The sequence below is a fragment of the Dermacentor andersoni genome, chromosome 4 (assembly GCF_023375885.2).
Source record: "Dermacentor andersoni chromosome 4, qqDerAnde1_hic_scaffold, whole genome shotgun sequence".
In the NCBI taxonomy this organism is placed as follows: Eukaryota; Metazoa; Arthropoda; class Arachnida; order Ixodida; family Ixodidae; genus Dermacentor; species Dermacentor andersoni.
The window spans coordinates 47,277,282-47,292,516 of NC_092817.1; the positions used below are offsets into that span (position 1 = coordinate 47,277,282).

The 15,235-nt window shown below is 43.9% G+C and overlaps 3 protein-coding genes across 9 annotated transcripts in view; all 3 read left to right on the plus strand.

Moving 5' to 3' along the window:
* Arfip (ADP ribosylation factor interacting protein arfaptin) overlaps positions 1-8,561 on the plus strand; it is a 42,538-nt gene extending 33,977 nt beyond the window's left edge. For 4 of the 6 annotated variants that reach the window (XM_050184217.3, XM_050184221.3, XM_050184220.3 and 1 more), the window contains one exon: positions 3,686-8,561. In XM_050184217.3, coding sequence (XP_050040174.1) covers positions 3,686-3,838 — 153 coding nt within the window. In that variant the 3' untranslated portion in view covers positions 3,839-8,561. The remainder of the gene's footprint in view (positions 1-3,685) is intronic. The other 2 variants (XM_050184218.3, XM_050184219.3) reach the window with 2 other exon arrangements.
* Positions 803-3,429, plus strand: LOC140217044 (tigger transposable element-derived protein 6-like). Its single transcript, XM_072287470.1, has 2 exons — positions 803-1,914; positions 3,409-3,429. Exons 1-2 carry the CDS (start codon positions 826-828, stop codon positions 3,427-3,429), a joined length of 1,110 nt encoding a protein of 369 aa, XP_072143571.1. The 5' UTR covers positions 803-825.
* Positions 8,562-9,870: 1,309 nt separating the features above from the next.
* LOC126537069 (inositol polyphosphate-4-phosphatase type I A-like) overlaps positions 9,871-15,235 on the plus strand; it is a 75,620-nt gene continuing 70,255 nt past the window's right edge. The window contains exons 1-3 of one of the 2 annotated variants that reach the window (XM_050184201.3): positions 9,871-10,073; positions 10,325-10,478; positions 10,713-10,777. In XM_050184201.3, the coding sequence (XP_050040158.1) occupies positions 10,361-10,478; positions 10,713-10,777 (183 nt within the window). In that variant the 5' untranslated portion in view covers positions 9,871-10,073; positions 10,325-10,360. The remainder of the gene's footprint in view (positions 10,074-10,324; positions 10,479-10,712; positions 10,778-15,235) is intronic. The other variant, XM_050184203.3, reaches the window with a different exon arrangement.

Here is a 15,235-nt window from a genome sequence, read left to right on the forward strand (position 1 = left end):
AATCGGAGCCTCTGCTCTGGCGTCCGGGGGCAGCTGCTCTTATACCCTCGGCGTCGCGGTCCAAAAGGGAAGGAGGGAAGGTCACGGGATGAAGGTCACGGGACGGCGCAGCAGGGGCCCACGACGGCGCGAGCGGTTGAGCCGAGAGACCTCCAGGCCCCTCCTTCGGGGAACTCCGCTCCCCGGCTGCCGCGCTTTGACAAGCGAGGGCACACACACACACACGCACACACGAAGACACGTGGCACTGAAACACGCCTGGACACGCTTGGCGGGTAGGCGTCGCGGCGGCGTCGGACGGGCCAAAATGTCCGCCGCTTTGAACAAAGCCCCGGCGTCCGTTGCATCCGCGCCGGCATTACCGCGCGTTGTAGGCGAAACGTAACAACAGTGAAGCGAAAAGCTTTGGACTTGGCCACGAAACTGTTGATCTTGAAAGACCTTTCCCAAGGCGCGAAAAACCACGAACTGGTGAAAAAGTATGGTTTGTCGAAATCGGCAATATCCACGATACTAAAAGAGAAGGACAATATCTACAAGAGTGCCGCCACGGACTCCGCGACGAAGAAGCGCCTACGGAAAGCCACATATGCAGACGTTGAAGACGCGCTTCTAAAGTGGTTCCTTGATACTCGAGCACGCAATGTTCCCATCAGCAGGCCGCTGATGTTGTCCAAAGCAAAGGACTTAGCGTTCCTCCTGGACTTCCCAGATTTTTCTCCTGGCAATGGCTGGCTCCATCGCTTCAAGCTCCGCCATGGAATTATTTTCAAGACCATCAACGGTGAATCGGCATCGGTAAGCGATGAAGACATCAACACGTGGATGTCTAAAAACTTGGCCCGTGTATCAAGTTATGCTGAAAGGGATGTGTATAACGCCGATGAAACGGCGCTATTCTATCAAATGCTGCCTGGCAAAACGCACGCTATGAAGGGTGACAAATGTGCTGGCGGCAAGCACAGCAAAGTTCGCATAACTGTGCTTTTGTGCACCAACATGGATGGAAGCGATCGATGCTTGCCATTTGTCATCGGTAAATCAAAGAGGCCACGTTGCTTCCGCACATATGTACCAGTGCGTTACAGGCATAACTCGAAGTCGTGGATGACACGCGAGTTGTTCGCGGAATGGCTTATTGACTTTGACAGCAGCATGGCGAAGAAAGGGCGCAAAGTTCTTCTGATTCTCGACAACTGTACCGCCCACCATGTCCAAGCTGTCTTAACGGCAATTGAGTTGCTTTTTCTGCCGCCAAATGTAACTTCAAAAGCGCAACCGCTGGACATGGGTGTAATACGGTCGTTTAAAGCGGCCTACAGGCGCCGTGTTGTGCAGCGGATGCTGATTGCAGTTGATCGCCCCGCTGCCAATGTGCCTCTGCAGGTCTCGCTGTACTCGGCGATAGAAATGATCAAAGCGGCGTGGATGGAAGTGACACCCGAATGCATCCGGAATTGTTTTCGCAAGGCCGGCTTCGCTGACGCACCTGAAGCAGGCATTGAAGACACTGAACAAAGCCAGCCTGACGACGACTTGTGGCGACGCGTTGTTGACGCTAACCTGGCTGGCTGCGATCTTGATTGGCAAGATTTTGTTGATGTGGACGACGCTGCTGAAGTTGCGGAGTCGTTTTGCGACGAGACCGCCGTCCGGGAAGTGCGGGCACCAAGCGACGCCGAAGCATCGGACGATGATAACGAACCTTCGGAGACAGCACCCGTAAGCGCGACCACAGCAGTGAGCCATATTGAGGCACTTAGAAATCTTGTGTATTTTAAGGCCTTGGGTGACGAACACATCGCAGCTTTGAACAAGCTTGAAACCGCCGTCATTGGGTGTGCTCTGACGAGGCAGACAACGATCACCGATTTTTTTTCTCAAACTTTTGTTTTGATTGATGTCAATTTTTGTGTGTGGCCCACATACCACGAACTTCTAGATAGAACGAACGAATTCCGCGTGACGCTCGGGTTCGTTATAAGCGGGCTCAACTGTACTTATATTCCATCACAAGGGACAACTGTGTTGCATTCATGACATAGCTTGCCATCAGGGGCTGCTTTTTGTTCGTGAATCTTAACAGATTGCATTTGGACAGATTGAGGGTCACATTCCAAGTGGAACACCAAGACATAACGTTGTTCAGATTCCTTTGTAGCTGTTCACTGTCTCCCTCACATGAAATTTCACGGTAAATACAACAATCATCTGCAGGAAGTCTAGCATGGCAAGGCAGTTGTTCACTTAGATCATATATATTTATAAGAAAAAGCAGAGGCCCCAAGATGGACCCCTGTGGCACACCTGATAATACAGAGACGTCAGATCAACAGACACAACCAAGAATCACGCATTGGCTTCTTTCAAGAAGATAAGCTTCCAACCATTTTAGGGGAGTATGTGGTATGTTAAGACAAGACAGCTTTTGTAGTAACAGGGTATGAGAAACTGTATCTAATGCTTTTCGAAAGTCTAAAGATATGCAGTCCACCTGTGTACCGTGGTTAATAAATGCTGCGATATCGTGACGAAATTCGATCAACTGAGTGTCGCAAGAAAAGCCAGCTCTGAAACTATCTTGCGTCGGAGCAAAAAAGCTATTTTCTTGAAGGTGTGCCATTATGTTTGTATGAATGAAATGTTCCAGTGTCTTACAGGCAACGCTTGTGAGTGAAATAGGCCTATAGTTGCGTGTTCTCGTTTTTGTACTACTTTCATGAATTGGAATAACATTTGCACTTTTCCAGTCCGAGGGCAAATTGCCTAATTAGACAGATATCATAAACAGTAGAGTTTAAAAATGGGCTATAGACAGTGCACAGTACTTTAGCGCAGAATTGGAAATATAGTCAGGACTGGCAGCCGAGTGAATGTTTACGTTCCGTAGTAATGATACGATGTCATCTTCAGACAGCTCGATTTCCCCCATACTCGCCGTGGTTGCTCAGTGGCTATGGTGTTGGGCTGCTGAGCACGAGGTCGCGGGATCGAATCCCGGCCACGGCGGCCGCATTTCGATGGGGGCGAAATGCGAAAACACCCGTGTACTTAGATTTAGGTGCACGTTAAAGATCCCCAGGTGGTCGAAATTCCCGGAGCCCTCCACTACGGTGTGCCTCATAATCGGAAAGTGGTTTTGGCACGTAAAACCCCATAATTTAATTTTTTAATTTCCCCCATCTGTGTGAACTCTCGGACATCATGCAATTCAGTAACCTCGACAGTTGAGCGTGAGAACACAGAACGAAAATAAGCATTGAAGGCTTCTGCTTTTGCCAAAGTATCTGTGCCGTAGGTTTTGTCATCCATGATGTCAGAGATAGCATCACCGGAATTCTTTTTGCTTTTAAAAAAGTTGGCTGTTTTCACCAGTAGTTGCCCTTTTTCTTGAACACATGCATGCAGAGTTCTACCATGAACTGCTAAACCACTTTACGGTTGTGTTCATTCAGTCTGGACGAATAATAGTATGGGTGAATTGGTATGGCATTATTTGGTGTAGTTACCATATGAAAACTGAGAACAAAGGGGACAAACAGGTCTACACGTCTAGTGCTAAGCATGTTCCAGTCAACTCCTTTCTGTCCTCGTTTTCTGTGCACTGCCTAAGCAAAATCTACCGGGCAGTTCCAGGCATGCAGCCCTCAAGCGACATTCTTTCTGTTTTGCCACAACTTTGCAGGTGAAGGTGATGCACAAGCAGCTGCTGCTGTTCCACAATGCGGTGTCATCTTACTTTTCGGGCAACCAGGCCTCGCTCGAGGCCACCCTCAAGCAGTTCAACATCAAGGTGAAGAACCCAAACTCCAACTCCCCGTCCTGGCTGGAGCAGTGAGGCTCGCGACAGCTTGGGCCTAGCTTCCAGCGTTGGCCTCTCTTCTCTCTCTTTCTCACTCAGCCTGTCTTTGGGACGATTGTACCAGCGATCATTCTGCCAGGAGGGAATGGGTACAAGATGAGGCGACACACCGTGCTTTGATGCTGGCCTTGCAGGGGTGTTCGGATTATTTTTTTTTCCCTCTTGCTCTCTCTCTGTCTCCCTTAGTTTCAAAGGCCAGTGCTGTGTTGCATGTGTCTACACTGTCAGGCAGACATATTTTTGGAAGGTGCATGACCGAGCAAGTCGGGAGAGCAGGTGCAGTATACTGTGCAGCTACTGGAGCTGTTGCGCAGCTGTTTCTGTTTTGGAAGTCTTGGGTGTGCCAGGTGCACACACACACCGTTTCCTATATGCTTTCATTAATGATCTTGACCACTTCAGGATCCTTTGGGCTGCTCTTTATCTTTTTTTTGTTGTGTAGTAAGGAAAATGCTGTGCTTTTGTACCACTGCATTGATGTCCGGTATGACAACAGATTTTTAATTGCCACAGTTTCTAGTATCTAAATGCTAGGAATGTTACAGGGCACTGAGTCATGGCATGGTCACGAGATGGCAGTCGTCAACACCATATTTAGTGGAAGTCACAAGACAGGATATGTGTGTATCCTGGTCACTTGTAAATGAACGGCAGGGCCCTGCACAAACATGTTGCAGGTACAGCATCTGTTGTTTGTTTTGATGTAGCAGTGCATGATTGGTAGCCCCATGTTTGATATTCAGTGCATTCGGTATGGTACCAGCCATGTGGCTTCACAGTTCTTTAAAATGTGAACTTTGCTTTTTTTGTTGAGTTAGTCTTACTCAGTACTGTCTCATTCGCTGCGAATGCCCAGTAGCGCCATCACGGTTTCCTCTGTGCTTTGTTTTCGTTTTGCAGCAATGGTGGCGTGGTGTGTAGCCATCTGGTTTGCGCTGCACGGCTGCGGTGTTTCTTGCCTGAGGTTGTGACCGAAACTGTTGTGTGATGTTCATGGCGCCCAATGCCACGATTTCCGCTTGTCCGACAAGGCTGTTGATGCACTGTGGTAGCATGTGTTTGTCAAAAGACGACGGCAAATGAAAAATGCCAAGCACCATCCTTCTCTTCTGTGTGTTTCACGTGACTGTTTCTACTGGGTGAAAAAAGAATGTTTGCAGTAAGCAAAAAAGGAAGCCATGCTATGCGTAACCGTGCAGTTAATTTGTTGAGTTGAGCTTATTTGTCATCATGTCACACTGCTGTAGGACTAGGTTGACGACATTGTGACTTATTTGATCATTCAATTACACATTGCTCATCTACAATTATGTGCCCACTTGTTTTCCATGCTCAGCCCTCATTTTCGAAACCTCCATGAGCTTACTTCAATGCTGAATTCCACACAGCTTTATTATATTTAACTCTGAGTTGCCAAATTTTTGCTTGTACTGTATAATCTTCAAAAGGCACAATGGAGGCGATTATCATTAAGCTGTATACGTCTGGTTCATTACTGTGATCCGCAACTTGATAGCTCAGGAAAACTTACGGAAGTGTTTCACACGGAAGCCATTGTGACACTGCACTCTGCGTGTCACCCAGAGTCGAGAGGACATTGTAAATGCTGTCTGGAGCACATAATTGCCTTCATGTCTTGAAGCTGCAAAACGTGATTGATTGTGAAGATAGCTGTGGCTTATACATGCTTCATCTTGCCAATTCCACGCACTGGTGCGAAAAATAACAGGTCATGTCAGTCGAATATGAGCGACAGGTGGGAGAAGGGCTTGTTGAATGTCCGCCAATGATCCTCCCATGTGCAAGTCAGCTGAATAGAATGATTAAACAAAGATTATCGGCGCTCATTGGGCAAGCCTTTCTGGGTTTGAGACATTGCAGCAGATTCTCATGCTTCATTGGCAGGTGTGAGCCATGGCATTTGTTGCTAGTGGGGAGACAAAATGCAGATAATTTTGATTGCATTAGTAAACACAGTATTCCTCTCTGACATTTTGCCTGGTTTACTTTCTCTCATTCTTAGTTTCTCTTTACTTCAGCATACAGTTTTCTTCATAAGTGAAACAACATTTCTTGTTTTGTATCTGCTAGAGAAACAATAATACTTCAGTCCGATGTTTTGGTGTGTGTCATGCAACCATGCAGTCTTCGTTAGCATTCCACTCTGCCAACATATCAGGTGAGGCGGCATTCACGGGGCACTTTTTTCAGTGAGGTGAAAGGATGGAGAGGTTGACGTGGTTAAATTAGAAAGGCTTGCCTCTTATGGTGGCCGGCCCATTAGCTAACTGAGACATTGAGGTTGATTGTTTGCTTCTTGTGTATATATATTAGGTATAGTTTATTTGTAGGCAAATAGGAATTTAACTTCTTCATGTAACGTCCAATGCCTTTGCTTAAAATGACCCTTTCAAAGGAGCGCATTTAGTTTTTAGGATTGTCATTTTTGGATTTTCTTTTTTCTTTCTGTTACTTGTGAATTTTGAGCACCATTTTCTGTTCTTTGTTTTGTTTTTACAGACACATTAAGGGAAGGCGTGGCCACGAACATCTTTTACTTCTCAGGAGGTGTAGACAGGTTGTCCAACTTTTCATAGTTGCATGGAAAGGCTGATGTAACCAACTAGTGGAGCACAATTATGTGCCTCTTAAAATGCTCTGCTTGCCTCCTTTTGTGTTCTTTTTTTCTTGACCTGTTGTCTGTATGTGTTGCTTCTTATTGCACACGTATAATTTGTTGCAGCCATTCCTCTAGTCAGAAATTTGTGCAGTTGCCATAGCTTTGCCCAAGGCATAATGGATCTTTTGTTTCGTGTGCACGTGTACATAAGGGTAAAGATAGTAAAAGACTGCTCTCTGCTGGTGCCTCGATCAAGCTTATGGTGTACTGTGTGTTTGTAGACAACAGATTTCTGTGTGTTCAAGAAAGTTTTTTTTCCTTTTTCACACTTTTTACTAAAGTGCAGTGTGAACATACGCACTCATAACTGCGTGGCAGGTCGGCAAGTGCTATACCTTGGGCTAGATTGGTGCGTGTGTGTTCTTCTGGAAGGCAGAACAGTTTCGGCCTTTTAGCTGAGGTTGCTGTTTCTGAAGCCTTTTAACTAAACACTGTTCGGCTTAACTTTGCGCATGGCTTGCCTTTTTACTCTAGTTGTCACATGCTTTGGTTGACTATGAGATTCTTGTTATTTAAGAGGAATGCATCTATAAGTTAGGACCTGTTTTTAACACATAGGTTTATGTCAAAGAATTTTTCTCTTGCATAGTGTGAAAAAAAAAAAAAATGTGCAAGGAATAGCAGACACTCTATATACGTCTGCTGTGTTTGTCAGATTTGTGCATGGTGATCCATGAGCACTGCCTTGCAATTCTTTTTTTTTAAATCTGAATATACTAAGTCCTTCTCTTGCATTGGCATGCCTCACTCAGGTGCCAGTTTACGTTCAATAGACTCCTTTTCTTTTATTCAATTCCAGAGGAATGCTTATTCTAGGCTTTCACAAGCAGATGCTTCAGGCAGTAGTAACGATCACTTAAGAATTTTTTCTTCAGCAGCTGCAAAGACTGTTTGCCTTTGACTGAATGCTTTTTTGTCATGAATACGAAACTTGACACCGTACAGCTTAGCTGACACAGTATGATTTCATATGTGGCTCGATGCTCCAATGTGCACTTGTAGACGACTTCTGGAAAAAAACAAATACTACACAGCCAATCTATGAAGTTTAATGTGTTGAAAGAATGCGAAAGTGCAAAAAGAAAGCATGACATGGAACATGAGGCCACGATTGACTGAAAGACATGCATGACGTCGCATGCCATGTGTAAATTTCATAAACGTTTACAATTTCTTTAGTTGATTCTGCGCCAAGTAAATCTTTCATTTTGTGCTGTTATGACCAGCGTAGCTGTACTAACAGGCACCTTTTATATATAATGTCACTTTTCTCTAGGTTTAGGATTGCCGGACAATATTGCTAATTGACTTTTTCATTGATTGTTGTTTTTTACTAACATAAAGAAAGCCACTATGTAATTCTGGCAGATCAAAATATGCTGTATTGTCATGCATATAATGTGCGACTGCAGTTACAAGCCTCAGTAGAACCGAAAGAAGTCTGCATACAACTTGCACAAGTAACTGAACAAAGTGGTAATACTTTGTAAATCTGTGCAGCACAATTGTCGGTACAAATTAAAGCTCCAAAACGATCCTTATTTTGTACACTAGCTGTCGCTGCTGCCCTTGTCAGGGTATCATAAAACTCATGGTAGCGAGTTGTACATATGAAAATACAGTAATAGCTCTTGGTTGTTCATTACTGTGTTTTGATTACTCCTAGAGCGAGGACAGCCTTGAATAATTTACAAGTAAAAGGTGTCAGTAACAGCGAAAAGTTTGAGAGCCACTGTACTAGACTAACCAACTTGCCCAACTATGTGTACTGACCTAGCTTACCAGTGCTAACCCAATCTGGCTGCTGTAGCGGTATTCACTTTATTCTTGCAGTTAATTTTGCTCCGTAGTTTGCCTCATGGACCTTGTTCTTGCTACACAAGCATTAGCTGCCATAAACAAACTGCTGGAGTGATGCGCATTATTTTTGTAATAATGGAACTCAAATAGGATGCCTGAATTATTGCTTGCTTGTGTTGAGCTGCTTGAAGTCAATAAAAAGGAAACTGGACTCTGCAACTGTTGTGTGAATTTTCTAACAGACTTTTACACTCTGCACAATGGGACAAGTCTGGCGGGGCTACTTGCATGCAGGTAATTAATTTTTATCGCCTATTTTTGTATTTGCCAATCTTCAGACTGGTGATATTATTCTGGTTTGTGTATTAGTAATACAAACATTACACGCTGACTGCTGTTGCCATAACTGTGCTCCATGATAAACCTCTTGAGGCAGGATGCGATAACGCCGTACTTTTAAATGTGTGCAATATGATTTTGCATTTTATTTTTTAACATTTTCGTGCTTACGTTGTGACCGCAATGTTTTGTGGCACTTTGTGGATTACCTCGTTTAAAGATTGATGCATGACATAATCGCGCTCTAACTATGCGGCAGAAATTACGGTCCTAGCGACACGTTTGCCAGCAGTGCTAGAAACGTTTTAATTTTCTATTCGGGAAAATTTGCCGGAAGGCATATGGGGAATAAAGTCAAATGAAAGCTTTCTACTCGGCACCTTTCAGATAAGTCTGGCTTCAGTTTTCGGAGCACTTTGGGCACAAGCTGTTCAACGTAGTGACACAGACTGGTCCCGTATTCGTGCAGTACACGGAAACGCACACAAAGACTATAAAGTATAAAAAACAATGAAATAGGCATTTATTGCCACAGCAATCGCACTATGTGGTCGACAGTTATCCAGGTATCTAGTTGCAACCCATCGGAGCCCATGGCGTAGGAGGTAAACGCAAGTTCAGTTCACTGTACGAGCTCAGAGTCCATGGATGTTTTTCCTAGACGGTCGACAATGAGGTTCGTTGTGTCGATGAACCTGTTGACGCAGTTCTGAATGCAGTTCTCTGTCTTCGCGTCCATCCTGGCACCTGGTTTCTCAATGCAAACATCCCAGCACTTTTCCGTGAGATCGTGCACGAGGTACTGGTACCGTTGCCTTTGGGTCTCGCCTTCAATAAAGCTTTTGAGCTCTTCCTCGGAGTTCATGGTGACGTGGATGAAGCCGGAGAAAAATACTGCAGCTCGCTGCCTGTCGAGATGGGAATACGGCTAATAAACCATACGCGCGCTTTCCAGCGGATGGCTTTTGGGCAGTTCGGTCACACAATATAGACTGTGATATAGAACGTTTCGTGTTTCGTCACGTAGTTTGGTTGATGATGATACGTGAAGCGCAGCGCGCCATTAAAATACGCTGTGAGAAGCTGCCACTTAATTAAATATTAAATATAAACTGCACTAATAGCAGTTGTTTTTTACTAATATTGAACGCCTTATTACGTGGAAATTCATTGCGTATTTTGCCCTGTGCGAGACTAGTGATGCCGGTCATCCGGATTTCTCGTCGGCTGTGCGCTGGCGTTAGTTCTCGTTTGAAGCGTATTTTTGTTTGTGAACGCGTTTTGGGCTGCGAAAGAGCCCACATACTTACGTAGGTTTCGTCGGTTTCGTTCGCAAATGTTTCACTCGCACGTTCAAATCGCAGCGATCGTAGGGGAAGGAACAGCGGTGCGGTAAGTTGCTGTGCTCGCACTTGTCGATCTGATCGTTCGAGAATTCAGTCAGCTGGTCTACGCTATCTTATTGCACTTTTCGCACGCAGTGGTCTGATATATGTTTTTGTAAAATACACGGTATCCGAGAGACAGTGTAACGTATAAAGCAGTGTTATGCCATCTATTGTATAGCCCCATTGGCCAGAGCCGCTTCCGCATTGCTCGCGTTATAACGGAATTGATAGCGCATGAGATTAACCTCTTCACAGGTTGCTTTGAGCCGGACCTGATGAATTTCGCTGCCAATGCGATTCAATGCCAAGGAAATCGCCGCCGTCGCATCACAGCCGTCGTACAAATTCGAAAAGGAGGGTGTGCTTTTCATCAAGGAGCGACAGGAAGGACTCTTCAGGCGAAATGATGGTAAACTGTCTTTTTTTTTTTTTTGCTTAATTGTATTCGTTTCTCTCTCTTGACCTGCTTACATATAGCCGCCTGTTGAAGAGAGTTTTGAACCATATTGCTGTCACGTGGGATGGAACTGATTTTGCGCGTTTTTTAATTAACCAGAACCTGAAGGCGCATTGGAGCAGACGCTTTCGTTCTGCCCGACGGATATTCTTGCCTAACTAATTACATTACTCTATCTTAACGCAGTCTTCACGGAACGGTGGTGCCGGTTAAGAGGCAACCTTTTCTTCTACTACAAGACGAAAGACCCGGTAAGTGTGTTTCTAGATTAGTCGTGCGGCTTTGGTTAGGAATTAAAACTGTCATACTCTGCGCGCTAAGTTACGCGATGTCTTGAGATGTAAATCTCATTACGAACTGCTACAGTCGCTGTATTTGTTTCGGTGTGATTTGGTGTAGGTATGAAAACGTGTGCCTAATTAACCATTATATTAACGCAATTCTTACCAAATTCAGAATGTGCCCCGAGGTTCATACTGAGACGGCTTCCAGTGTCAGCTCAAAAATGCATCGTCAAAGCATCCTCGAACCCACACTGAAAAAATGTAACCACACTTCTTGCAGGATCATTGAAGGTCACAATCAACAATTTCGCAGTTGAATTGCTGGTTGCAGGTAGATCCATTCTTACAAGATTCATTCCTACAAGGCTCCGCTTGATGACGCAGCGTGTGCAGTAAGAAGTGTGAGAGGAGCACGGTTGGGCATACATATTCCGGTGTTAGCAGTGCAATGTGTTGCTGCATTGCGTCAATGCTTATCGCATTAACATTAATTGGCGTTCATCATCAGATGAGTTGTATCGGTTTTCTTAAATGGTGAATGAATTTATGGGGCAGCAAACATACAAACAGGCTCGATGATTTGGTCTTTCCGTGTACTAGATGGATTAGCTGCTGTTGACACCCTCTTCGTGCAGCTGCATTGCTCCGCACACAGAACCTCAAAACCATCAACATCTCTGCAAAAATGGGATTGAATGTTGCACCTTGTCAATATGATAAGATTGCTGTGTTTATGGAACAAGCTAAAAAGTATGATACATAAGGGGGTTATTCTGTAAGTTTCCACTAAGTGGAATGTTTATTTCAGTGCACATTGTTAGGATAGAGCTTGAAGCCGGTAAGGCAGGCACCAATCATCACCTCCACCTCTCAAGCTCTATCCATTCAGCGCACGCTGAAATGAACAGTCCATTTAGCGTATACTTACAGAATACCCAACCTGATCGTCCACCCCACACTATACTCATGGACGACTTTCTGTGGCTATGAAGGGAAAGTTACGGAGATAAAGCGGATGAAAAAACAACTGCGATGACGTGGAATCGTTCCCCACCTGTGGCAAGTTGTTCTTTCGTCCACTTTCATTACGATTAATTAATTATTTCTTTAAATAAATTAGTAAGCACAAGTAATTTCCCTTATGTTGTTCTTAATGTCTTTGCTTGTTGGCTTCTTATGATATGACTAATAAAAATCGGGCCCCTCGGTTAACCCCCTTTCTTCTCGTTTATTACATAACGAGGGTCTCGAATCCAGCAACATTGATGCCTTCAGGTAGCATGTGTGGGTTTATTGACCAGTTGCCTTCACCCAGAAAGATCACGTACTCGTGATGCCTGCAGCAGAAAAGACATTCGCCGTCAAGGTTTGTGAGTGGTGGTGCTGGCTAACACTCCCAAGGTTAGTTGTAGTAGTAAAAACATAAATACCCAAGAAAGTGGATGGGGAAACAGGACCGCGGTAGCTCAGTTGGTTAGAGTATCGCAAGTGTAATGTGAAGATGTGGGATTGTTCACCACCTGCGGCAGGTTATTTTTTCATCCACTTTTATTGCCATTAAATTTATCATTTCTTAATTCACTTAGTAAGCACAAGTAATTTCCCCTATGTTGTCCTTGGTGTCTTTGTTTGTTAGCTTCTTATGAAACAAATAGTTATGTCGCACATTCACTTCTTAAGTTGCAACTTTAGAAAACAGAATACATGAAGTGGAAAATTCAAGAAAGAGGGCATTATCAATTCCCTTATGAAAAAGCCTAGTGATGTGCCTTTCTCTCTCCAGCATCTATCATTTATCTAATTTTTCGAACCTGACTTGACTCAATGGAGTATCACATTTTCTGCAAGCCACTTAGTCAGTGGCTAAGCATTCTGTTGCTGACCATAAAGTCATAAGTTTGATCCCTGGCTGAAGTAGTCGCATCTTGATTGGGGTGAAATGTAAGAACACTTGTGTGCTTAGGTTTAGGTCCTCGAAATCAATTTCAGGGGGTCAAAATTATTCGGGAACTCTTCTATAGTGTGGGTTATAACACAATCTGTAGCTTTGGGATATAGAAATCCCATACATCAACCAAAGCTGCAGGCCAATTTGAACAAGTTATAGAGTGCTAAGTGAATAGGTTGTCTTCCGCCTTGTACACTTTTTCCTGATTTTATGGCTTTCAACTCCCATGTGAAAAAGAAAAAATTATGATTTCTGCAACAGACACCAGCATATTGTACATGTATGAAACCTGCCTCTGAAATCATCTTGTTTTCATCACACGACTAGTAGCTGACAAGACATCGTGGGAGAGCTGTCATGACCAGCGCCAATGTCTTAATCAATTAAGCACTCTTCTCAAAGGCAAGAAGCACCAGCTCGGCTCTCAGTACAAACCTGTGTTTACACCTGGCATAGCTAATGGATGCAGCATATGCGACTAGTACCTGTAAGCTGAAGTTGCAGGCGAGATTTGTCTGATGTGAATAACTCCTATCATATTTAACATCTCAGAAAATAAAATATAGTTGGCACAAATCTAAAGTACTCTTACTCCATTGCAATGAGAAAATTCTTAAATCTTAAATACCCTTAAATATTTTTTCCATCCAAAATGTCCTCTGCAGATCGCATTTTTGTCTCAACCATGCCTATTTTCGAGGGGAATGATCACATAAGGAGGTGCTGTAGTGTGCTGAGTAGCTGTAAACGGAATTGTTTTCGTGTATTTATTGTTATTCTTTTTTTCCAGCACTAACCTCCAAATTTTATATAAGTACCAAGGTCCTAACTTTCTTGCATCTTTCTCCGCACCGATGTGGAAAATATTTCAGTTCAGATTTTGGGAAATGTGTTCAGAGGAAGCACAAGCAAAAGAAGGAGTCACACATTGTGCTGTGTGAGTGCTTTCCATGTGCTTTCCAAACAAAAATCCTCATCCACACACTCACTCTAGCTCGGGTCTTCCAAGGTCTTGGAAGTGAAAAGCATTATTCCCATCGGGAGATGTATTCTCCCCAACCCTGCTCACATTATTCAAAACATATTATCGCAATCTTTCCAAATTCTTTCAAGTGGAAGCTCCTTGCAATGCTCATGGGGGTCCTGTTTGTGTTACAGTGACATTCCCCTGCAAATAATTACTACAGCGGGTGTGTGGGTGAGGGTTTTCATTTGGAAAGCAACTTTTCAGGGGTGTCCAGCTTTACAGGGAAGGTATTTTCGGACAATCACTTTCGGCGATACTAACCTTTACCCGTGACGTAGCCAATAATTGTGCACTGAATGTGATATTGCGAAAAGTGACCATTCGAGAATACGTCTCCATAGTTCCGCTAATTGTCCCTCAAGTAGCATTAATGCAGTACTTTGTCCGCACAGTTCTGTTGGCTGAAGTCGGTGACATCCATGAAGACGATAAAAATTTTATTGCTTTTAGAGCAGATGGAATGTGCAGAAATGAAAGCGGCATAGAAAAGGGGGCGGTTACGTTTAGAAGCTGCACTGTACACTATGAGGGATGTCGTAGGAAAGAGCTTTGTACTAATTTTGACTTTAACATGTGCAGTACCCATGGAATGAAATGCGACAGGGAAATTTTAAATAGAACAACCCCTAAGTGCAGTTACTCGGGAGTGCGATGTCATGCTGCTACGCATCTGGTCATAATAATGCGAAGCTTTACCACTGTGGTGGTCTCTGAAGGCGACGTGGACTCTTAGCATAAGAGTGAAAACAACGCCAGTGTAACACGAACTGAAGATGAGGCAAAACGAAAGTATGCATATTGGTTAAGCCTAAAGTGATGCATATTATTCCTTGAGTACAGTACCTTAATTCAGGCACATCAGTGTTTTTGCCTGTTAGCCTATTCAGAATGTGGCTGCTGAGGCCAGTAATGAAGACTGAAACCTTGTACCCAACTGCAGAACGCAGTGACCACTGAGTCATCAAGGCTGATCTCCTGCCAATCAGCATATTTCACTTTACACTGTGGTGCTTGTAAATCTCAATATGAGTAGTATCTGTCTTCAGCATTGCATATGACTCAATGCTTATTATGCATAAGCAACGTGTTCATGTTGGGTAATGAATATGTGGCAAGTTACTGCCTACAAAGCAGGCCATGTGTTCAGCTAGTGCCACTTGGTGTATAGCTTTATCTAATTAAGCAAACAGGACAATGTTGAAGCCGTTAGCACTTTCTGCCATTTGTTGCACAGATTTCTCCTTTATGCCTTGTTTTGCATGAAGACCACAAATTGTAATAATCCAAGGCATGTTTTAATGAACAGTGGTCAGTGTAACATATATTTCTCATATTGTTGATGAGCAAAACGTGAACAAGGTGAATGCAGGAGCCAACGTTTCGACAAGTGGACTTGTCTTCTTCAAGGCTTTGAAGAAGACAAGAAGAAGGCTTCAAGGCTTTTCAAGGC

What these genes read in the sequence shown, in the direction of transcription:
- LOC140217044 (XM_072287470.1), top strand. Translation starts at nt 826, where the DNA reads ATGTCTAAAAACTTGGCCCGTGTATCAAGTTATGCTGAAAGGGATGTG. An exon ending in TGATTGATGTCAATTTTTGT is followed by an intron (nt 1,915 to 3,408) that starts GTGTGGCCCACA and finishes ACATGCATGCAG; the next exon opens with AGTTCTACCATGAACTGCTA.